The 24,704-nt window shown below is 43.2% G+C and overlaps 1 protein-coding gene across 7 annotated transcripts in view; it reads right to left on the bottom strand.

Annotated features, from left to right (window-relative positions):
* KIF13A (kinesin family member 13A) overlaps nt 1-24,704 on the bottom strand; it is a 206,805-nt gene that overhangs the window by 87,690 nt on the left and 94,411 nt on the right. For all 7 annotated transcript variants that reach the window (XM_075585633.1, XM_075585635.1, XM_075585634.1 and 4 more), the window contains exons 4-9: nt 23,553-23,613; nt 10,895-10,987; nt 10,587-10,767; nt 6,134-6,221; nt 3,758-3,892; nt 1,093-1,205 (exon numbers count right to left, since the gene is read on the bottom strand). In XM_075585633.1, the coding sequence (XP_075441748.1) occupies nt 1,093-1,205; nt 3,758-3,892; nt 6,134-6,221; nt 10,587-10,767; nt 10,895-10,987; nt 23,553-23,613 (671 nt within the window). The remainder of the gene's footprint in view (nt 1-1,092; nt 1,206-3,757; nt 3,893-6,133; nt 6,222-10,586; nt 10,768-10,894; nt 10,988-23,552; nt 23,614-24,704) is intronic.

Here is a 24,704-nt window from a genome sequence, read left to right as displayed (position 1 = left end):
TTATACACATCCATTATACTCAGCATGTCTAATTAATAATAATAATAATAATTATTATTATTATACACATCCATTATACTCAGCATGTCTAATTAATAATAATAATTATTATTATTAATTGTTATTATTATTATTATACACATCCATTATACTCCGCAAGGCTACAGCAACCTTTTATTTTTGCACAAATGAATAATTTCACACCTTACAAACTAGCATTATAAACCAGCATTATATTTTTGCTATCAGCCATACCGATAGTTCTGAAACATTCACAGGCTTCATTAGAGCAGGGGTGCGCAAACTGGGGGGCGCCGCCCAAGAGTTTTCAGGGAGGCGCGGGACGGTTGCAGAGGCCCCGCGCTCTTCCCCAAGGCATTTAAATTAAATACCGGGGGATCGCGTGAGGCCTCTGCAACTTCACTTACCTTGTCCCAGTGACGTGTCACCATGGCAACGCAGTGGGGACACGTAATTTCATGTTGCCATCATTTGCCGCCGGAGACACGTTAGGAGGGGGGTGCGAGCAGGATGGCAATGCAGACAGTGGGGCACAGGGGGGAATGTTTGCGCACCCCTGCATTAGAGTATGATAAAAATATATATATATATATCCATCATTCTGATGTAACAATCATTGTCCCAAGAAAGGACCTACAAGCCTTGGTAGCCTGTGTAAAACATCAGGAACAACGTTTTTGCCATAAGTATTAATTGTTTATACTTTTCCATGTTAAAAAATGCAGTCCCAAATAAATAGATGTTCATTGTACGTATAATACTCAAAAGCTTTAAATTGTTTTTCTACTGGGAAAAAATATTTGCCATGTGGCCACCGAAGTCAGCTCAGCTTTGGTGGCCACCGGGAAGCTACAACGTCACCAGGAGCTTTGTGACTTTCTATTGGTTACCCCGTGGCAACCCCGGCACAAAACACTACAAACATATCGGGAACGTGGGAGTTCCCAGATATTAGTGACCACATACTGTATCCCCTCTCGGGGGGACCCGTCCGGTTAGGGTACATTTAAAAAAAACTAAACTAAAAAATGGGGACTGCTGCTTTAAGGCTGTATCCGGAGCGATTCTTACTTGTTGATGTTACTTCCTTCTTTCAGACGCTCTCCAGCAGCTCCTGTTTTGGACACTCTCTCACTGCCCGCCAGGTCCACCAGGCTCACTTTACTGACTCGTTCACCTGAGTTCTAATCATGGGCAAAGCAGACACAAGAAATACAACCAATTTAATACAGGCAACCCAAAGAAATCTATGTATATGTATATATGTATATGTGTATATCTATATGTATATGTGTATATGTATATGTGTGTGTATATATATATATATATATATATATATATATCTATATCTATATATATCTATATATATATAGATATATATAGATATAGATATATATATAATCCATAGCTTGCACTCAAAGTAATTAAATGTAAAGCAGGTGCTAGTCCCAAACAAATAATGTAAACAATATTACCATTCTTGCGTCCGGTAAGAAAAGACTGCACTCAAGTCCAATATTCCAAAAAGATCTGTATTAGGCATGTAGCACAAAAATAGGCCGGCCTATATTTGTACTACATGCCTAATACAGAACTTTTTGGAATATTGGACTTGAGTGCAGTCTTTTCTTACCGGACGCAATTGTTTGGTAACATGGTTTTTAAAAAAATGCTATTTATTTCAAAAAAGATCCTTTCACAATTAGGCAAAAATGTAATCAATATTTAGCAAATCGAAACAACCTCCTCTTTATTTCTTACAAATATTGAATTTCATTCCATTGACCCAGGAAAGAGTAAATGTATTTCTCTTCCAGTGCAATCACAGCAGTGCACACCTGTGGGAAGTAGCTCCTCCACTCTGGACTGGACAGGAAACAAGCTTCAACTGGGCAGGTCAGAGACCTCGTATCGCCATCTTCATCCCTCTTGCAAAGGAAAATGGTAAAGCAGGAAACCATTTTGTGGGGGGGCCAGCAAACGGAATAAATAGTTTTTCTGTTTTCTAAAACGGCTGTTTTTGTTGTAGACACACCGTTAAGTACTGGGCATGGTACAACTTATTCAGCGTCTCTTTTTTTAGCATTGACAGTCGGAGATAAAGACCGTAGAGACATTTCTTGGTTTAAATAGAAAAATGTATTGACCTTTGGCGGAAGTCTGGATGGGTTTTAGGAACCACTGTCTGTCCCCGAACTAAACATATCTGTTTTTTCATGCACAGCCTGTAACTCAGTTATCTTCCGGATGTGATTGCCACCAAAAAGAATGTTTAAAGTATCAAAAGTCTCAACGGGATACACTGAAGTAGGTGAAATGGCCAAGAAGAGAGCTAATGTGCTCTAAAGGCCAGCCTATATGTTATTTGCTGCAGAGGCAATGTGCTTTTACATTTACCACAGGAGGCTCGCTCTCCAGCTCTTGTCTGAACTGAGATAGACCATCAACTGTCACAGAACACAGCTTGTTTTTTTTAACCCTATATGCAATCCAATACCTATGCCATAAGGCTCTTCCTGCCACCACAGTGATCTGATTTCACTTTGAATAAATCCATTATCAGTCCTCTGGAGTGCTGCCGTTTTTCCTGATTGGAAGGAGAATACATTGCTTCATAAGGCTCTTCCTGCCACCACAGTATTAGCCGCCTAGCTCGCCACAAGTCTAATGATGCTGTAAGTATCATAATATAAAAATAAAACAAAAAACAATAGCCGCACAGCCCATGTCACGGCTGGGTCTGACCAGACTGCTTGGGGTCGCAAACACCAGGCAGAGCACAGAGGTTAATAAATGTGTTATGTGTACATCATTTAACAGCCCCAAGATAGACATTACCTAAGACAGGGGTCAATACCAATGTTTTTCATGTGCTCTATAGCAGCAACCAGTCATTCATTTGCTAGATTTATCACTGCGCTTAACCCTTGTGGAACAGGAGTACTTGTCATTGTTCATATCTCAGGGGACTTCAGAGTTTTAAGCTAGTTATGCAAGACCTTTAAACACAATGCCTATCTTCCATGGAGATAAGGTAGCGCTTTTGACAGCAGAACTTCCTACAGTCTGACACATTCAATGGTGTCTATTGGCCTTGGCTAAAACCTTGGAAGACCGACACAAACTTCATAGCTCCACCCCTGGCATTACGCCAACTCCACAAGCAAGGGCTAGGGTCTCAGACAGAAATCCATCAGCGCATTAAAACCGCACTCAGACATTGATCTCATGGGGAAAGATGTAATAGTCAAATAGTAAGTTTCCCCTGTTGCAGCTGGCAGAAATATAATAAACAGAGATCAAAAAAATATCATCCCAGCCCTATGAGGACAGGGATAAAAATAAAACCCACTAGGATCTGAGGGAAAGTGAGATCTCTTCTACCAGCCCAAGTGAAACCTGTTTCCTGTCCAGTCCAGAGAGGGAGCAACAACTTCCCACAGGTGTGCACTGCTGTGGGACATTGAAGAAAACGACTCATCCATCAAACACAAGGAGAATTTACTTAGAAGGCCATAGACTTCATTCATTTGAAGATTCTAACCTCTATTTGGTCATCTATGAGAATAAAAACAAAATGTTTTTAATCCTAATTGCTCCAGCATCATATTAAATTAAAATCTGCTTTTGCTACTGTTTTGTACATTAAGAAAATACACATGACATAATTTGGTCCTAGGTTGCTGCCCTGTGAAAGACATTTAATCTAAAAATCAGAGAAACCCCAAATGCTTACACCAGACTGATGGTCGTACAGAGTCTGAGTGACAATGATGTTAAATACAGCATGCGACCGGCTGCTTTCTTCATTCATGTTGGTCGCTGCGACAGTACGAGATTTGTTTCCCTCGGACATCAAAGACTCGATATCCTAATGCAGAGGAATAAATACACTAGATAATGGTAGGTGTAGGTATTTGATGATCATGCTGCCTCTAACACAATTATAGATGGGCACACACAGGACTCCTCCTTATATTACCAAACGAAGAACAGCAATTTGTGGTGAGAAAGACAAATGGTTACAGGATTCCTTTTCCACTTTTTGGTTGGATATGTTTTGGCTATCCAACAAAGATAAACACTGAGAATATGCTCAGTGAGGAGGACATCTCCCAAACGGGATCTAAAAAAAAGGTATTACGCACAACAGAAGTATTGATAGATCGTGTTCTTCTGTGACGGTTCAGGGGATTCCTTCCCCTCCATGTGTCCCTGGCGCTGCGCTCCCTCCTGCCTCTCATGTCCCTTCCTCGCCTCCCCGTTCTGTTCTCCCGTCCTCCTCCCGCATCCGTCCCTCTGCGGCAGCCCCATACGCTCTCCCGGCGTCTGCGCGCGTGCCCTGCGGGGCACGCGCGTCTTCTCAGTCTCCCGTTCCCCTCTACAGTACTCCCCGCTCACGATCCCCCTCTGCTCCCGCTCCGGTCCCCTTACCTCCTGCAGACTCTCCTCCGGTTCTCCCCCCGCCCTCGTTGGGTGCTCCCGCGGCGCTGCGCTCCGCGCGCCTCTTGACACAGCCTGTGCGCGCGCACTCTAACCTTACAGAGGGCGCGCGCACACGCTCCTCTTGTAGGCCTTCCCAGACCCCTGACTCCTCCTCTCATGCTGTACATGCAATCTCCCTCTCTGACTCACCTGTCTCCTCCTCCTCTCCTTCTCACCTATCCCTGCTGCCTCTCACTTCCCCTTCTGCTCCTCCTCTCTCTCCCATTGGTGTTCCCTCCTTTATAACCCCTGTCTGTCCTCTAACTCATTGCTCTGCATAGTTCTTTGTAACCTCTGTGTGTGCAGACCTATGCTTGGCTCTCCTGTGTTTTCCAGCTTCTGTTCCTGCTCCTGCTTACCCCTGGATCTCCCTGGCTTGACCTCTGCTTGTACTGGATTACCCTGCTCTCTCCTGCCCTTGAACCCTGCTTACGGACAGACTTTGCTGACTTCTGTTATCCCTGGACTATGGCTTACGGACATCACTATCCTGCTCTCTATTGCCCTAGAATCTAGCACATGGACATCACTATCCGAACTCTATATCCCAAGGCGTTACAAGTATACTCTAACCATCTTTCTACAGGCCCGGCAACGCACTACCACACTTTGGGCACGCCCTCACTGCTGTGAGTGCGTGTGTTAACCCTACCCACCTCAGTACTGGGGACTGGCCAGGTCTGCGGGCATACAGGCGTTACATCTTCAAATACTGAAGGAAGAAAGACTTGTGCTCTAGTTCTTATTTCACGGCTTCTTTCATTATTCTACCCCCATTAATCAGTCTAAGACTAATCCACTTAAAGGGAATGTTTTGCTGTAAAGCCGCTTTAAGGCAAATTATATTTAATTGGCTAAAAGAGCTGGAAAGCACAGGTGCATGCTAGATGATAAGAGATTCATCATCAAAGCCATTCATATTTTGCTGGCTCCCTGGTTTTCACCATCCGATTTGGTGGTACTGTAATAGTGCTAGAGTAGACCTGGCAGAGAAAATCCTTTGCCAAGGTATATCAAATATTTCATTGTCATCTAACCTTTGAACCAGCAAACATATAGTTCCGTTTCAAAATTAAATCAGCGTGAACATTATACAGATCAGGTTACATCAGGTAGAAAAGTCAATTGAGCACTCTCTCTTCTATTAACTCTGTAAACCTAGAACATACACTAAATATTTTTGGATACGTCTACTGATTTTTCACAAGGCAAGTAAGTCTACTGAGTCCAGGCAAGGGAAACATACTAAAGCCTCCCTTCCACCTTCTTTGCCTGGGTACTTTTCCCTGGAAGTCTCAGACACACTATAATAAGGAGGCAAACAACTCCGGAGCACAACCCCAACATTAAGCCTAAAGTTGGTTAGCCACATCCAAGCTGTACTCCATTTCATGTGTGTGTGTGTACTTACTATATGCAAGTAGATATTTACGCATGTGTAATACGTATACAATATCTATGTATTTGGTGCTAACATATACAGGACTTTAGAATGATGAGAATGCAGCGTGATAGAAAACATTATCTTATGTACATATGCATGCAAAACAGTATATGAAATAAATAAATCCCTGCAATATCCGCCTCACAGAATATGTTAATACAAGATGTCTGGTGGAACCCTTACCTCAAAATTAGTTACAGCTAGCTGAGATAAACCATCAACGTACGGTCCCAGCACTTTGTGCTCTCGAACTTTAAGGGACTGCCGATTCCTAGGAACAAGACCATGGTTACAAAGGAAACAGTGGGGCTGACGTGTGCAGCTGCGTGGAATACAAGGACCCAGGGCAATGTGGCAAGACTGTCAGGGAAAAATGTAAACTAATGCAACATTAATAAAACTTGAGACATCATGTTGTTGATTTTTACCTGTAAGGCGGCACCTCCCTCCCCCCCAACTGATGGTTCCTATTCTCCAAGCTCTGAGATTGCTGCTCCGTGCATTGAAGTGAATGGGGCTTCCGGGTCAGATTGCACAGAACGGCAATCTCGGAGTTTTGAGAATGTTCCAAAAACCGTGTGCAATACACGGAATTCTGTGCCCACTATCAGACTGCGCTGCTAGTTCCGCCTTTGTGTGTGCATGCATAATATGTACCTATATATCTATATATAAAAGATAACATATAATCTCAGAAAAAATAATTGGATGTGCAATAAACAGTTAATGTATAGCTATGTCTGGTATACAGTATGCTGCAATTATGTATTGGGTTTACACATAAATCCACAATTGCATATAGTGAAAAGATAACATTGAGCGCAAAACTAGACAATATAACAGATAGTCCCAGTATATTAATGTGAAATATGTTGGAATATACCATCTTGATGGTCTTCTGAAATAAAGGAAATACACCATGTGACAGAGTCACTAACTCAGTAAGCTGGAATGGAGGATGTGTGTACTTTCCAGCACTAAACCAGTTAACCTACAGTTGGAGAACTGCATACACCTGCAGCCTAATTAAGCAGGATGCCTGAGAGACTGCAGGTTTAAAAAGCAGGAAGTGGCTCACACAAGGAGAGCTTGTTTTTCCCCAGGAGGGTGGAGAGACTTCTCCCAGCTAGGAAGCCGTAGCTGCTGCTCTGGTCCCCAGTCCTGCGAGGAGCTTTGCTGCTGGGACCAGCTGGGACCCCAACCCAGGATAAAGATAAAGATTGCTGCGAGCTGGACACAGCCTGCTCCCCGGAACCGGCGTTCCTATTTGCTTTTGGAGCTACAATACAGATAAGACTTTATTGTTATACTTTGTGGAGCATATGTTTTGGGAATAACCAGGTTAGCTGGCTGCCCTATTAGTAAGGGCTCAAGAAGTTGAGTTAGTTTCCCTAACGGGAATAGGTTTTATTTTCTATAATTTGGTTTCTTAAAGGGACAGTGCACCCGTACTTTATTTGGTTGTGGCTAATAAACCACTACAGTTTAAAGTTTCCCATCGTGTCTAGCGTCTTACTGACCCCTCCGTGAGGCCGTCCTGCCACAACCACTAGAGTGAAGTAATGTTAGTATATTAGTGTCACGCAATGGTGAAATGCTACTCAGTGTAGCAGAAGTAATAGTCATGTTGGATAAAAATCCAAGAGCTGCAATGGAAGCCACGGATGTCAGCGTCTTGATGCTGAGATGAATTAGCTGTTGCCTGCGATGAAAAGAAAACCAAAGGAACCAGCGTTTCTGTCCTGGGCTTGAAGCGGTGTAAATCAGCTGTAAGCAGTGATGGAAGCCACAGATTCCGGTATCTTTGCTTTGGTGTTGGAGCGGTGTAGGTAGGCAAGAACCTTAAATCTACACTCTCATAGATAGTAAGTGATTCAAATAGAAAGTCATCTCTACAAGGGAACTTTTCAGCTATATGATTGCCCAGCTTCTTGCCTGAATCTCCTGCACCTCAGTGACGTCAGTAACAGCTGATGGGAATAAGAGAGGAAACAGTGAAAAATCAGATCCAAGGGCATGAACAGCTGACCCACACTGCTTGAACACAGAGGCTGAGGCACCGACATCTGTGGGCTCCATCGCAGCTTAAACAGCTGATCTACACCGCTCCAACACCAAAGCAAAGATACAGGCATCTGTGGCTTCCATCACTGTTTACAGCTGATTTACACCACTTCAAAACCGGGACAGAAACGCTGGTTCCTTTGGTTTTCTTTTCATCGCAGGCAACAGCTGATTCATCTCAGCATCAAGACGCTGACGTCCGTGGCTTCCATTGCAGCTCTTGGATTTTTATCCAACATGACTATTACTTCTGCTGCACTGTGATTAGCATTTCACCATTGCGTGACACTAATACACCAACATTACTTCACTCTAGTTGTGTATTTCCTTTATTTCAGAAGACCATCAAGATGGTATATTCCAACATGTTTCACATTAATATACTGGGACTATCTGTTATATTGTCTAGTTTTGCGCCCAATGTTATCTTTTCACTATATGCAATTGTGGATTTATGTGTAAACCCAATACATAGTTGCAGCATATACCAGACATAGCTATACATTAACTGTTTATTGCGCATCAAATGCATCCAATTATTTTTTCCTGAGATTATATATATATATAAACAGTCAGTATGATAGATCAAGTGTCTAGTACGTTTACCAAGTGTAATATGTTTTTTGCATCAAGTTGCATTTGCTTGACTGCAACATAGCAGGTTCAGTCTATTCTCTGGCTTTGTAAACCATTATCATGTTGTGGGAGATCAATGCTACAGTCACAAATTTGTGGCATTGATGATGATCCCTCGCAAATCATTATGATTTACAAACCCATATAAATGTATGTGGTCTGCCCAAACATCCTGGGTCTACTGTTAAAACCGGAGCCTTCTTAGTTAAACGGTATAATAACTGTGCTGTCGGTAGAGATGGGCAAACCAGTCCAACCCCGTTTCCCGGATCTTTCCTAATTTGCCATATAAAATCAGTTCCGCCGTGTAAAATCCACCAACGGATTGTTGCAGTTTGACTCCGCCTGGATTAATCCCAAACCGCCATTGGATACAATCCATCCGCGGATTTCAAGAATGCGATCCGCTGATTCAGCAATCAGTAATCCGCCATTTGGATTATCCGTCAAAAGATTGCGGAATCCGCGGATGGATGGTCAGTGTTTAAAAAAAATCCGCAAACGGTGAATTGCCATTTTTGAGACTGATTCGCTGAAATCCGCAGAACAAAGGAACCGGCCAATCAAAATCCGCCAAAAACATCCGCCCGTCTCTAGCTGTCAGCTCCAGGTACCGGCTATTTGTATTCGGAACACAGAATGTAATAAATCCATTGAAGATGAGGAATTAAATGGCATGGGAAAAATGTGGAGTTACTGCCAAGTAACAAGCGTCAAAACTAATTATAGTAACATAGCTGGGCCTGTATAAAATGTGGGAAAGCACTTGTATTTTCCACTGGCTAGTTTGTACGGTATATTAAAGGCATCTCACCTACTAGAGCTAGTTAGGGTTATTATTATTATTATTATTATTATTATTATTGTGTGTAATAAAAAAAAAACAAGGCTGGGTTGGTTGCCCACTATAAATCTAAGAGGATTCTGTATAAAGCACGACATTATACTCGTGTGAATAATACTGATATGTACATTCAGAGTCAAGTCATCACCTATAGAAAAAAAGCCTTCAGTCTACTCTGGCCACACAGGACTCCACGATTATTCTCACAGCTGGCGGGGCTGTGTGGAGCCGGCATTTCAAACACTACTCTTATGTTGGCTCAGTCTTTTACCTTTGCTATGTCTGTTATTTAAACATGTTTGCTAATCTTCCAACCCTGCATCATCCTAGCGATATGCCTGGCCCTCCATGGTAAAATCCTGGGGGACAAGGTGGGGGCAATCATTGTTGGCACGTCGTATCAATGAGCCCTGTCTTACAATGCTCTCAAAGAAATCTGTCTGCCATGTGCTGTTTCCATCCTTTACAACTTAACTCTGTCATGTGCATATCCCTCTACACCAAGGGTGGGCAACTCCAGTCCTCAAGAGCCACCAACAGGTCAGGTTTTAAGGAAATCCCTGCTTCAGCACAGTTGGCTCAATCAGTGCTGAAGTAGAGATATTCTTAAAACCTGACCTGTTGGTGGCTCTTCAGGATTGGAGTTGCCCACTCGGGCTCTACTGTAATGTCAGCCTTCAAAGCTTTTCCTACCGTTCTACCTCCCTGCCTGATGTGTGATGCTGTCACTTGGTATATTAACGATTATGCTGTTCCTCTAACTACAAACTCCTTGTGCAATACGTACACACAAATACTGTACACACAAGCAATATATTCAGAGAAAGCATCATAAGATAAAAAAACCAAGAAAAAAAAGGATAACATTGAGTTCCCTAAATAGATCAATGCAAATCTATAGTAGATTCAACCACTCTTCTTATTGTTCCCAGTATAAACAAGATGTTTAAAAACAGCCTGCGTGATTTATACAAGTACAGTAGCATATACAAGTAGTAAGGCGTCTGCATTGGAAATAAACCCCTATAAGTGGCAGGAAGCTTTTTCTTTGCTATTTCAGTATGTGAGAAATCTAGAATATTAAATACCTACCCTTTAGGGTCTAAAAGATCTCTGACCTTCTCGTTGTAAATTTCCATATAGGAGACTTCCACTTTGAAGGTCTGAGAGACATTTTCCTCCTCGGACGCTCTCTGAAATAAAGCACAGCAAAGCCTGGGGATGAGGCCTGGCTGATCTGTGGTTCCCATCATGGAGAACGATTTCCCAGATCCTACAGAAGGTTAACAACAAAAACACGGTGCGTAAGGGAGGATGATAAAGAAGGGGGGAGAGAAATGTCTACACAAATGATGCTGCAAATAACCCAGCCAATAAATGTGCATTTTTTCTCCACTTACCCGTTTGCCCGTATGCGAAAATGCATGCGTTGTATCCCTGAAAGGCATTATCAAGAATTCCTTCCCCCAGGCACTTAAACACCGCTTCTTGACCTGCAAAGTTATATCGATTAGAGAAAAACAATCTTACAAAGAACCCCAAAAACACTGTTTTTCCAGATACCAACACATTTTTTATACAATGCTAGAAGAGATGAAAAAAATGGAAGGAGGACACAAAAAGAAAAGCAGCACTATTCGTCTCCGTGTGTCTGTGCCAACTAGGTTCATTCACTGAGTGCTATCCTTACCTCCGCTGAGTGCTATCCTTACCTGCGCTGAGTGCTATCCTTACCTCCGCTGAGTGCTATCCTTACCTGCGCTGAGTGCTATCCTTACCTCCGCTGAGTGCTATCCTTACCTGCGCTGAGTGCTATCCTTACCTCCGCTGAGTGCTATCCTTACCTGCGCTGAGTGCTATCCTTACCTGCGCTGAGTGCTATCCTTACCTGCGCTGAGTGCTATCCTTACCTCCGCTGAGTGCTATCCTTACCTGCGCTGAGTGCTATCCTTACCTCTGCTGAGTGCTATCCTTACCTGCGCTGAGTGCTATCCTTACCTGCGCTGAGTGCTATCCTTACCTCCGCTGAGTGCTATCCTTACCTGCGCTGAGTGCTATCCTTACCTGCGCTGAGTGCTATCCTTACCTGCGCTGAGTGCTATCCTTACCTGCGCTGAGTGCTATCCTTACCTCCGCTGAGTGCTATCCTTACCTCCGCTGAGTGCTATCCTTACCTCCGCTGAGTGCTATCCTTACCTCCGCTGAGTGCTATCCTTACCTCCGCTGAGTGCTATCCTTACCTCCGCTGAGTGCTATCCTTACCTCCGCTGAGTGCTATCCTTACCTCCGCTGAGTGCTATCCTCACCTTCGCTGAGTGCTATCCTCACCTCCGCTGAGTGCTATCCTTACCTCCGCTGAGTGCTATCCTTACCTCTGCTGAGTGCTAGCCTTACCTCCGCTGAGTGCTATCCTTACCTCCGCTGAGTGCTATCCTTACCTCCGCTGAGTGCTATCCTTACCTGCGCTGAGTGCTATCCTTACCTCCGCTGAGTGCTATCCTTACCTGCGCTGAGTGCTATCCTTACCTCCGCTGAGTGCTAGCCTTACCTCCGCTGAGTGCTATCCTTACCTCCGCTGAGTGCTATCCTTACCTCCGCTGAGTGCTATCCTTACCTCCGCTGAGTGCTATCCTTACCTCCGCTGAGTGCTATCCTTACCTCCGCTGAGTGCTATCCTTACCTGCGCTGAGTGCTATCCTTACCTCCGCTGAGTGCTATCCTTACCTCCGCTGAGTGCTATCCTTACCTCCCCTCTTCTGATAGTATAGCTCACAGTGTGACTGGCAGCACATCGTATTGATAGGATAGAGAAGTTAGTTGCTTCCTGTCAGCCTCTTAACCAGGCAATAGACATTCAAGCCTGTCCTATCCCAGTCTTTCTGGCTTCCAGCTGGTTATCTGCAGTCACTTGCCCGATTTCTTGCAAGTTACGCCATTAATGTAATATGTGCCCGGATTGCTGAGATGTAAATTCACCGCAGGAGACCTTTGCGATGCCAATACACTCTAGTGGCTACATTAGATTGTAAGCTCTGAAGAACAATGATGAATTGTCATTTAAAAAAAAAACCCTCTTAATTCCACTTTAAAGGTTCATTAGTTTCTCCCAACTTTCCCAACTTGGATACGACTGTACAAAGTTACATGAAAGAGAAAAGACAGATTCCTGAAAATCCACGTACATGTGTTTTGTATTAGAATCAAACACATTGTCCACATGAAGGGTGTCTCCAATATAGGGCCGTAACACACAACAAAGCAGTGCATGCATACATACACAGGTTAAGGCAATCGTTAATTTGTGAATACATACATATACACATGTAGAAAGATACTAAACATATATACATGCAAACATACATATAATCGTAGGTACAGAGAACCCTCTGTCTGTAGCCACACCCACAGACATGGGAGATCCATTCTGGTGAGACACTTTCTTAGCCTTGACCTTAATGGCCCATCAGGGATTTCCCCCAGTGACTAATGGACCAGGCAGAGTCTGCCTAAAGATATCCTTCTAGCAATCCCAGCAATCCCCACTCTGCACGGGTTCCTGCAATTGTATGTACTGTATTGTATGCCTTTATTTATATAGCGCCAAAAATGTACTCAGCGCTTCACAAAGAATACAGTACAGGGAATTAAAATACATTAAGTGCAGCAAAATCAGACAATAGCAATGACACTGTTGATAAAATTCCACTTCTCTGCAACTACAGCAACTTAACCAGTCTGAAGAAAATGTATATAAATCCCAGGGTAAGAACATTATTTCAGCTTAGAGCCATTTTTTAATTGAAAAACAGTTTTTCATGGTCTCCCTCCAGTAAAGGAACTAAGGCTCAAATTGGGCTGGGTTAAGATCAGAGAGAATCAGGGTGAGATAATAACTTTCCCCATTTCCACCTTAGTAAAGGAGTGTAAGTTACATGTAAAGAAAACTCTGTGACAGTATTATGGCAGCAGCATATGTGGGCTTCTAGTTAAATCATGGGATGTATCTGGGATGCGTGAAAGTGTTTGCCGCCAATGAACCACAAACTATTTGTTTTACCCAACTGCGTCAGGTTCGGAAGCCTGGGAGATGAGAATCCCTGCGTATTATGCCACATAGCGGCACCACAGTGTTAAAAACAGAGTTTTCATGATCTACAACTCTTGACACTGTGCAGAATGACATGCAGAGCCTCTCGACACCCACATGCTGGCTTTAACACCTGCTTGGGTTGGCAAGCTAAATGAATATAGATTCATCTATAATCAAAGTAACACATTCATGTGCAACTGCGTGGGAAGAGAGATACACCCCAAGTTGCCCCTAAAAGTTTAGCTCCATTCAGATAAATGGGACTGAAATCTTGTTCAGCATTGGGAAGACAGCAAGCAGCACATCATATTGAATAAGGGCCACAGTATCACAACCGTCTAGTGATCCTGTCAAACCTCTCTTATTATAGGAGTCTCGTGCATTTCCAGCTTCACATCCTTCTGTGGGGTCTCTTACGCATTACAGTGTGTACTTAAAACTTCATTTCTGTGCGACTTATTAAACATTAACAAAAACCGCAGGGACACTGGGTTAATTTACTGCAGTGGAGTACAGCACTGCCCAATCATAGAACACAACTGTACTTGCTGGCTCAGAAAGTTATTTTGTCTAAGTATGATGCAGATCACAACGTGGGTTTTGATCTTAGTTCTTGTTTACAATTTCAGCCTCCCTAATAAACCGTTCCATATCCACTCTTTGGGAATCATAAGTAAGACAACATGTGTTTCGGCTGTAATGGAGAATATTCCCCAAGCAGATACTGTAAAGAGCAAAAACGACCACACAAGACAGTATCCAGACAGCAAAACTCCTGTGTCCAGTTACTTTTCAACCAAGGTCTCATGTCATATAAGGGTGACTCAAACTATTATTACGGGCTCCCCACTTTCGCAAACTATACTGAAAAAAAAACAACAAATGATGATGTGATTTTAGTGTATTGTTGTTTTAAGATATGTCGGAATATTTCAAAATCCAGACAAAATGAGAAATGTACAACTATATTTTTAAAGATTGTGATGTTGGCAACAATGTGGCTGTAAAGGCAGCATGTACCTTTAAAATGTTCTACATTTAGGTATAATTTATATTTTAATCAGTTCCGTAGGACCTTGAATGAACTTGGCTACAGATAAATGCACGGGGTACCTTGGCAAATGGATTATATATAAAGCAATTATTTGTAGAAGAAAAGGTCAAGAATCACCTGGTAATAAAAAAAAAAAAAGTAATCGGTCTTGTTCATTTTGTTCATTGTTTGAACCAGTCTCAGTGCAGACTCGCTGCTGTCTAACAACCAGGGGGCCCCTCAGTTCAGCAGATATTTAACTGACATTTATGGGGCTTAAAATGGCCACTCCACAATCACTGAGTCTGTCAGTAGGTATTATGTTAAAGTCCCACCCTATTCCTGATTGGCTCACATGCAGAAAGTAGCCAAGCTGCCATCTTGGAAAAGGGCACATACTGCAGCACTTGCTACTGTATGCTACTTTTTCTCTAGAAGCAGAGGGGTGCTGTAGGAATCCCACATTACTATACTGCCTGGCTTCATGGCTGAGACCCTCTTCAGAATAAGGTCGAACTGTTCAGGGGAGTAGAATGCAGATTCAAAGCACCAATTTTAATACATTGAACCACCACCTTGTAACCAATTTAAGTCTCGTTTTCTAAGAAACATGCTACACAACACTTGATTTTTTTAATTAAATTTTTTCAAGTCGGGTAATCGTTGTGTTTAATATACTAAGAAATGATTCAGGCTAAATCATACCATGTGCTAGTTTCCCTCTGTATGTTCAGTATTTTGCATCTCTCTGCGGCCCAACTGTCATTTCTCGTGATTTATAATATTCTTTTCATTTATGGCTGTGCCTCTGAGAGGGATCTCCAAGAGCGGATGTTTGATATCAAATGTACATTTGATATACATTTTTTATTGCAGGAATGTAAGCGTTCCTTTAGCAGTGATGCATCACACGTTTTCCATGTACGTATGCTGCCAGATCATTTAGATGAAATGAAGATACAAAGGAAGAGTTGAAAGATATATAAAAGCAGAAAGCCATTGATACCTGGAACTTCAAGCGCCATAAACCACATAAAAGTAGAAATACTGTCACTCCCTGTTATACTGTTTTTTTTAAAATGGTCCCAACTTAATAATAATAATGTTAAAACAACAATGAACAATAAAAAAAAGAACAAGAAGTGCATGTCAATGTTTAGGGTTTAGCAAGCCTTGAAGAATCTTCAGTCAAACATATCACACTTACATAAAAATGTCACACTGCCAAAAAGACAGGACACAAGGAACATTAATGGGATGCAGTCTTTTTTTTTTTTAATTCAAAATTGACTTAAGTAATACTGTAGTTCAAATGACTTCTAACCTTGGCATTGGTTTTGCCTCCTCCCCCACTTTCAAAATACTTTTGCCCAATGGCGTTTCTGGATTTGATAAATGGGCTTGAAAATAGGCAAAGAATAGTGGCTGATGCAAAAAGCAGCACCGGGTTTACAAACCAAAAAACTATCACACTGACATCATTGAGACTATATGCTATGATAATTGCGGTTCTAATTGTGAACTGGTCCAGTCTCTGCTTCGCAGCTGGGGCACTCTGATAAACAGTTCCATAAGTGTTGGAACACTTTCTAAACCCTCTGTACACACCGAACATATACAGAAACATTTCATACTGTTGGGTAAGGTCTGTAGCAATTACAAAGTCTGCAAATTTTGGGGCTAAAGTCCACGCACTACAAAACACGCAGATGTTATTTACTCGGATCTAATTTTGTAACCTCCCCTTTCATGAACTCCCAAAAATGATGGTTGCTGACACCCAGTGAAAATGCACAGGAGGCGATAGGTCGGAGCACTACAGGAGTGAAAAGAGTCACTTCCTGACCAGAAATGCCAGTCCTGGTTTTGTAGCTCTCATTCACTACAGGATTGTGCCATTAAACCAGGTATTCCACACCCCTAAAGTATATGCATGTTATATCTCATTTAAGTGCCATTATGAGGGGCGCAAATTAGTCTTCTACGGGGTTGTAGTTCTTGATTAAAGGAGTTTGATCTACTGTAAATAAATTATGATGGGGCTATAAGAAGCAAGAGGTCTCCTATCCCTGGTAATCAGGCTAAGGTAGTCATCCTTTTAAAGAAGCACCTAAAGTTTGTGTGCAAAAAACCCTTACTGCAAGAGATTTTTTTTTTTAATAATGGGACTTTTCAATTAAAAAAAAAATATACATCACTTTGATATGTGCTTAAAATATACATCACTTTGATATGTGCCTAAAATATACATCACTTTGATATGTGCCTAAAATATACATCAGCTTTGTATTTCTATTGTGTGCTACTTTGGGGCTGGAAGACAAAATTACACTGATTGATATTGAATAACTTGTAATATAGAAACGTGTGACTGTTTGTCAAGCTGTTCAATTAATAGCAAGCATGACAAATATGATTCAGGAAATTAGAAATGGCACCATTAAGGATATATTAGAAAGAGGTGCTCCTGAACTCGCCAGTAAAGTAGACATTTTATCAGAAAGCCAAGTAAAAGAAGAAGGAAAGCTAAAAGGTTCGAGCAGACTAATCAAATGCTGAACACGGTATTAGAACCCCAAATCAAGCTTATGGAGATAAACAAGGTATTTGATACCCTGATCACCCATTTAGATGGGAGATACAGGCACTAAATGAAATTGCCCCCACTTTGGAGTGGCCCTCTTCTGTTGGCCGGGGGAAGGAGCTGTTACACACATAACTTACACATGGACTTTGACCATTCAGAAATTTTCACCCCGTTCCACGAATGTCCAAATCACACAGAAGCAGAAAATGGAACTCAGTTTGGATTTCACTGAAGCTACAAGAATCCAAAAGAGCCATATTACATGAAGTGATTATGTAACGGTAGTTCTCCCGTGAATGATTTATTTCAATTCTCCTAGATGATCTCGTAAGTCAAAGTGCTCCATGTTGTGATTTATGTGGCAAAGATCAGGAATGATTTCTGTAACACGTCTACAGCCCATTTAACAAGGTCATAGCTCCACATCCTGACTCAGGACTGATGCATCTCACTCACCATGAGCTTCCTTAAGTGAAATGCACCAATGAGGCAGCCAGGGCCCAGGGAAAACATACTACAGGGGCCCACGGGTTACAAAATAGGATATGCACTCATGAATAAATATACTGACTCACATAGACATATACGCATTCAAAGGTACAACCATCATGCTAAGAGAATGGAAACAAAAGAAAACAGCGCACAACGCCAAATAGTGAAGCAAATTCAACAATATATTATAGAATTAAAAAGGGGGTAATATATCTGCGTACATGAAAAAAGTTGGTAAAAGGCATGTAGTGTGTATCACACTGTTTACCACTCGGCAGCTGTTAACTGTAGAATCGGGTGCTTGCTTCCCTCTGCTGATGCAGCTCAGTTGATTCTGGAGCAGGACGTCAGTCTTTCACTCCCAAGGGGATTTCCCTTCATGCAGCCAGGTTCAGCAGCTGGTACTGGGGCTCGGTGAAATCGCTCCTGCTTCCTGGCCGATATGAAGCTGCTCCTGTACCTCGGCAGGTGTATCCTCTGCACAGAGGTTAAAACGCAGCTTGCTGGGGTGCCCTCAGCGTGCCATGATGCCGCTCCGTCGCGGGACGCTGTGTAATGACGTCACTGTCTACACAGCAGTGGTGGATTCAATAGGGAAGTTTGAACAGTCTTACAAAGTCTCTCACAAGTGTCCAAAACAGCACACAGGATGAAATAAAAACAGGACAGGCCAATACATAGACAAAGGCCAATGTAAGCAGATATAAGGCAATAGAATGTTACATCCAACTAGTTTCGTAGAATTAACTACTTCTTCAGGGAATCGTAAACTAGTTGGATGTAACATTCTATTGCCTTATATCTGCTTACATTGGCCTTTGTCTATGTATTGGCCTGTCCTGTTTTTATTTCATCCTGTGTGCTGTTTTGGACACTTGTGAGAGACTTTGTAAGACTGCTCAAACTTCCCTATTGAATCCACCACTGCTGTGTAGACAGTGACGTCATTACACAGCGTCCCGCGACGGAGCGGCATCGTGGCACGCTGAGGGCACCCCAGCAAGCTGCGTTTTAACCTCTGTGCAGAGGATACACCTGCCGAGGTACAGGAGCAGCTTCATATCGGCCAGGAAGCAGGAGCGATTTCACCGAGCCCCAGTACCAGCTGCTGAACCTGGCTGCATGAAGGGAAATCCCCTTGGGAGTGAAAGACTGACGTCCTGCCCCAGAATCAACTGAGCTGCATCAGCAGAGGGAAGCAAGCACCCGATTCTACAGTTAACAGCTGCCGAGTGGTAAACAGTGTGATACACACTACATGCCTTTTACCAACTTTTTTCATGTACGCAGATATATTACCCCCTTTTTAATTCTATAATATATTGTTGAATTTGCTTCACTATTTGGCGTTGTGCGCTGTTTTCTTTTGTTTCCATTCTCTTAGTGTGTGTGGGGTGCTGAGCCACCCCTGCGTTTACAGCTGCAGACGCCATTATCCCCAACACGGTTATGTGTCACTTATTATTTAATGTATAATTATCTCACTGTGGGAGTTGTGGTTTAATTTTTTATAAATTTTTTATCACTAAATTGATGGTATAGTCACTGCACTGTATATATTTTTACATTTAAACTTTATAGGTAGTTAGGTAGTAGCGCACAGTTTTGTTTTTTGTTTTTACAACCATCATGCATATAGATCGACACTTCATGCAGTGGTCAAAGTGTGACAGCATAAAGGTGTACAAAAGACACTATTTTTTATTCGTTTTTAATATTGTTCTTTTTATTTACAAACTTGCAATTCCACTATATTTTTTTTTGTAAAAAATGGTGTCAATTAAAAAAGCCTCTCTCTATTCATGTTTTTAGAGAAAACATATTGTAAATACTTGTTAAATGACGTCTAAATGGTGTTGCCTTCATTGATTAACAAGTTTCTCATTTTTTCGTTTTTAAATCAAGCACAATATCACTACGTTAGATAAAGCACTCCCATCACTGCATGCATGCATACATACTCATACATCTGTAGATACACACACGCACAGAATAAGTGCATTCATACTGTACCCTTAAACCTACAGTGGTGGATTTTCCATTAGGCCTGATAGGCCCAGGCCTTTGGCGTAGCAAATGTCCGCCCCCATATACAGATGCCGCGCTCCCTGGCCTATCAGGTCTGGTGGGAAGGCACTTGCATGCGGCGGCCGCCTCCTTGCTGCCGCCCTCCTCCTTCTGAATCGCAGCATCAATTTACGCCGTGGACGTCACCAACGTGACATCACACTGCGTCTTGTTGCTATGGCAACGTGATGTACCACGCTGCGGAATATGTTGGTGCTTCACAAATAAACGATAATAATAACTCGCTTACCTTTCTTGACTCTTTTTCCTCTGTCACAGAGGAGGATGTGTCACTGCTGATCTGCTCCTCACCCTCTACCACTTTCCCTCTTGACCCCATTCCCTCCCATCTTCTCAAACCTTTTGCTCCCACCCTAATCCATATATTCACACATATCCTCAATGCTTCCCTCAGCTGTGATACCCTTCCCATCTTCTTCAAGTATGGAACACTTTACTCAAAAAGAGCAAGCATGACCCTACCTGTCTCTGTAACTATCGCTCTGTCGTTCTCCTGCCATTTGCCTCTAAACTTCTTGAACGCCTTGTATCCTCTCGATTGCTCCATTTTGTTACCTCTTATTCTTTCCTACATCCTTTACAATTTGGCTTACGCACGGCTCACTACACTACACTCAACCTTCATGCAGCCTAAAATACTGTGAACAACCATCTTCTCCTTCACATTCTCCATACTATTGGTATGCATAAAAGAGCTCTATCCTGGATTTCCTCTTACCTCTCTCATCGTACTTTCAGTGTCTCATTTGCTAACACCTCCTTCTCCCCTGTCGATCTCTCTGTGGGCGTACCTCAAGGGTCTGTCCTTTACACACTCTCTCTAGGTGACCGTATCACATAATTTGGGTTCAAATATCACCTATTTCCTGATGATACACACCTTTACCTTTCAACTTCTGACCTTTCACCTGCTGTATAGACCAAAGTTTCTGAATGTCTCTCTGCGATATCATCATGGATGGCCGTCCGCCGACTCAAACTAAATATGTTGAAGACGACACAACTCATACTTCCTCCTAGGCCTGACCCTACTGTTCCCTTCTACATTACTGTAGGCAGAACTATCATACACCCAGTAGCATAACGCACGCGCCTAGGTGTCACATTTGACTCCTTCACATTCTCCTCTCATATTCACAATGTAGCTAAAACTTTCCTAAATCTGTCTCAGTGCCTCTCCTGCTGAAATCCCTCTCCTGGCTTCCTATTAAACTCTGCATCACTTACAAAATTGTCCTCCTCTCTTAAAGCTTTACACTCCCCTGCTCCTCCTTACATCTGAACCCTAATTTCTCGCTGTGCACCATCCCGACTCTTGCGTTCTGCTCAAGGATGTCTTCCGTCTACCCCTTTTGTATCTAATGCCCTCTCGCACCTAAAACCTCTCACATACTTCCCCACACATCTGGAATCCCCTTCCCCTCAATATCCCACTAGCACCCTCTCTCTCCACCTTTAAGACCCATATTAAAACACACCTCTTTAATGAAAGATATGGATAGCTCTGCTGGCTGATACTATACTATAAATCTCATATGCCCTGACCTTGACCCCTTGCAGACCCACTCAGCAGAACACCTCCCTACTGTCTCTAAGGCTATGTCCCCAGTGCAGCCGGCGGCGAGCGCGACCGTGCGCGCGCCTCTCACCAGCCCCTTGACTCCTGCCTGGCTGTCCCCAGTGCCCCCTCGCTTCCTGGCTCACTACACACTGACGCGTCAGCTAGCAGGAGCTACAACAGGATTGTGTTCCCGTGCGGGGACGCGTCACGTGGTGTGCCAGGAAGCCAATCAGAGAGGCGGTTTGCTCCTGCCCCTCCCATCACCATCCACTTTGAATCCGCCTCATTAGCTTCTTTGCCCGGTGATCTCTTTGATGCACGGCCCCTTGTGCAGCATTTGTAGGGGGGGAGGGGGGAAAGCGAGCGCTGGGGGACTTTATGTACTCTTTTTTTTAACATAAAAGCCGTCATGACCCCGCCCTGTCATGGCCGTGCCCACCCGGCCCGTTTTGGCCACGCCCCCCGCGCCTGAGAACTCTGCCTGCAGATCGCGGTCTAGCGCTGTGCATGCGCCACCAGGACGCAAGGCGTGCATACAACAGCCTCCAGCGGGACCTTTGCCTAAGTTCTTCCTACTTACTGCTTAGATTATAAAATCTTCGTGGCATGGGACTCCATTTCCTAATGTTACTGTTATGTCTGAAGCACTTATTCCCATCATGTGTTATATTATTATGTCACGTGTAGTACTGCTGTGAGGCGCTATGTACCTGGATGGCTCTATATAAATAAAAGATATACATACAAGACCATTGGAGTCCTGCTGTTCTTCTTCCCTGATGTGTGCAGGCTTTCCTGGCTGGTGGACTAAATTCTGATGTGCACCGTGGTAGTATATCAACAGTATAGGCCCTATACTATACTGTATAGGGAATGCTCTTTTTCCTTGACATTGATTACTTATATACACATACATGCAAAACATACATATATACATAAACTCAGACATAATACTAATCCATGCAGGCATGCATGCAAACATACACATTGTTTGTCTTAGAACAGGATGTTCATTCAACCTCAGGGAAATTAAAAGGAGTACTAACATGATGTCACCCACAGAGATAACCTAATGCTGTTTATATGTACCACCACATTATACCACATGCTCATTAAATGTAATAATAAAGGATAAATCAAGGAGGTACAAAAACATAATAAGACATATTCTGATCTCTGCGCATTCAGTTTGAAAAAAAAAATTGTGTGTGCTGAGCACGCGCATTTTAAGCGAAACTTCTTTGGACACTGTTTTGTCACAGATATTGTATTTGTGATGGTGATATTTTTAATTAAAATTCAAAACACAATGTCAGTGGCAAAACGCAAAGAAGTTTGACCTAGAACGCGTGTGCTCGGCACACACCTCTGTTTTAGCTATTTGCACTTATAGTTATACTGTCTCTGTGTGTCGGTGTGTGCGCGCGCGTGCGTGTCGGTGTGTGTGCGTGCGTCTCTGTGTGTGTGTGTCTGCGTCTCTGGTGCCTATGTGTGTGTGCCTCTGGTGCCTCTTTGTGTGCCTGCCTGTGTGTGTGTGCCTCTATGTGTGTGCCTCTGTATGTGTGTGTGTGTGTCTGCCTCTGTGTGTGTGTGCCTGCCTGGGTGCCTCTGGGTGCTTCTGTCTCCCAAGTGCCGAGCCCGCCCGCCACTGCGCATGTGCGACAGATTCCGTATGCCACTGCGCATGGGTGCCAAAGTTCGGTCGCCACTGCGCATGTGCGGCGAGACCCGGCGCGATGGGCGCGAGCGACGGCGCACACCTATTAGTACCATGACATCACTCCTGTTACGGTTTTTTGTTACAACGTAAGGATTTTTCCCCATGAAAACCATGTTGGTGCCAGCAAAAAGTTTCACTTAGATAATAGACACCATTTTTTGCTGCCTGCCTTTCCTGCGCTGCTCCTCCGAGATTCACCGCCTCAGTGCCGGCAAGAAAAAAATTCAGCCAACATCACAGGGAAATTCCTCTAGCATCAAGAAACACTCCTGACATCACATCCATGTGCTTTCTAAGCAGAGCACATCCAGGCGCCACTCTAAGTTTGGGGACACTGCTATATCATACGAATGCTGTGTCTATGCAGAATTGCATCTTTGTATGTAACAGAGGCAGAAATCCAAAAAAACTATACCTCTGTGTATTTACACCGCCTTGTAAAAATACAGAGATTATTTTAGGTGCTTACAAGCTTTCAGTGACTCACCTGCATATTTAGAAGTGTTTGATTCATCGATGGACCAGAAGCAGTAATCAAACGCAAACACCTGGTAAAAAATGAATGAAACCATTAGTGACAGTAGAAAAACAACTAAGAAATGCTCACAAAATTGCTCGAACAAGCACATCAATCCCATTGGAACATGGGTACCGCCTCTGAATTTATTAAACCATAATATGTTTATAGGTTACATTGCTCAAATCACTTTGCCTCTCCCTTTTTGCTGAAATAAAAACAAGTCATAACAACTGAATAGCAGTACTAGCTTTTCGGGAGCCTTAAGCAGAAATAGTGTTCAGGGGCCCTTCTCTCTCTCCTCACCCCCCCACCCCCCTCCCCCTGCCTCCAAAACCCCATTTGTTTTGCCCACCTCCACACATACATTGAATATCTAGGCTTGCTTAGGGGATGATTGATAAAAGTATTCCCTTTCTTCCTTAATACCAGAAACTTAATTACAGTACATGGTACCTCTCCCAATTGTTAAGGTCCCAGAATTGAGTGCCAATTGACGGTTGTTGACCAAACATCAATGACACTTCAATGACAATGTAAATGTCTCGATATAACTATGTGCCCCAAATGTGTGAATATTCTGCCTCTGGAATATATCCTCATTGCGAGGCTGGGGTTATTTGCCGAATTTCGCATTTGTAAGTATTACAGTTTAAACGTTTCAGTGCCCCAAGATGTAGCTACTACGCCATGGGTCCTGGCACCCTGGGTTCCCCCTGACATCGCAGCTACAGTATTTACACAAATCCTGATGGTTTTGCTACGGCAGGTTGCGTCCTGCAGATCGCGTCGGAGCTCAGGACGCCATCTGAACCGATTGTGGACTGAAGGGGGAGGATCAGTGATGGAAGCGATTCCGTGATCGGAGTGCTGGAGGGGCCATGGTACTCTGGCCCTGCGGCTCCTCCGGAACGCAAAGGGTTAAACTCCAACAAATTAGCGAAATATTTGAATTTCGGCCTAAAAGTCGCCCATGTCTAGTGCTCATCTGACATAAAAATGTCCTCTCTGGGGCTTGTTATTTTTCTTACATTCAAGAGCTCAAGTGGGAGGCCAATTTGTGAAACAGCGCGCGAGGTCCTATCCAGAAGAGAAGCACTCTTCAACTCACTGTTCCCCATT

This window comes from Ascaphus truei, chromosome 2 (assembly GCF_040206685.1).
Source record: "Ascaphus truei isolate aAscTru1 chromosome 2, aAscTru1.hap1, whole genome shotgun sequence".
Taxonomy (NCBI): domain Eukaryota; kingdom Metazoa; phylum Chordata; class Amphibia; order Anura; family Ascaphidae; genus Ascaphus; species Ascaphus truei.
The sequence above is the reverse complement of the archived record's forward strand: the minus strand, read 5'-3'. Positions and strand labels throughout refer to the sequence as shown.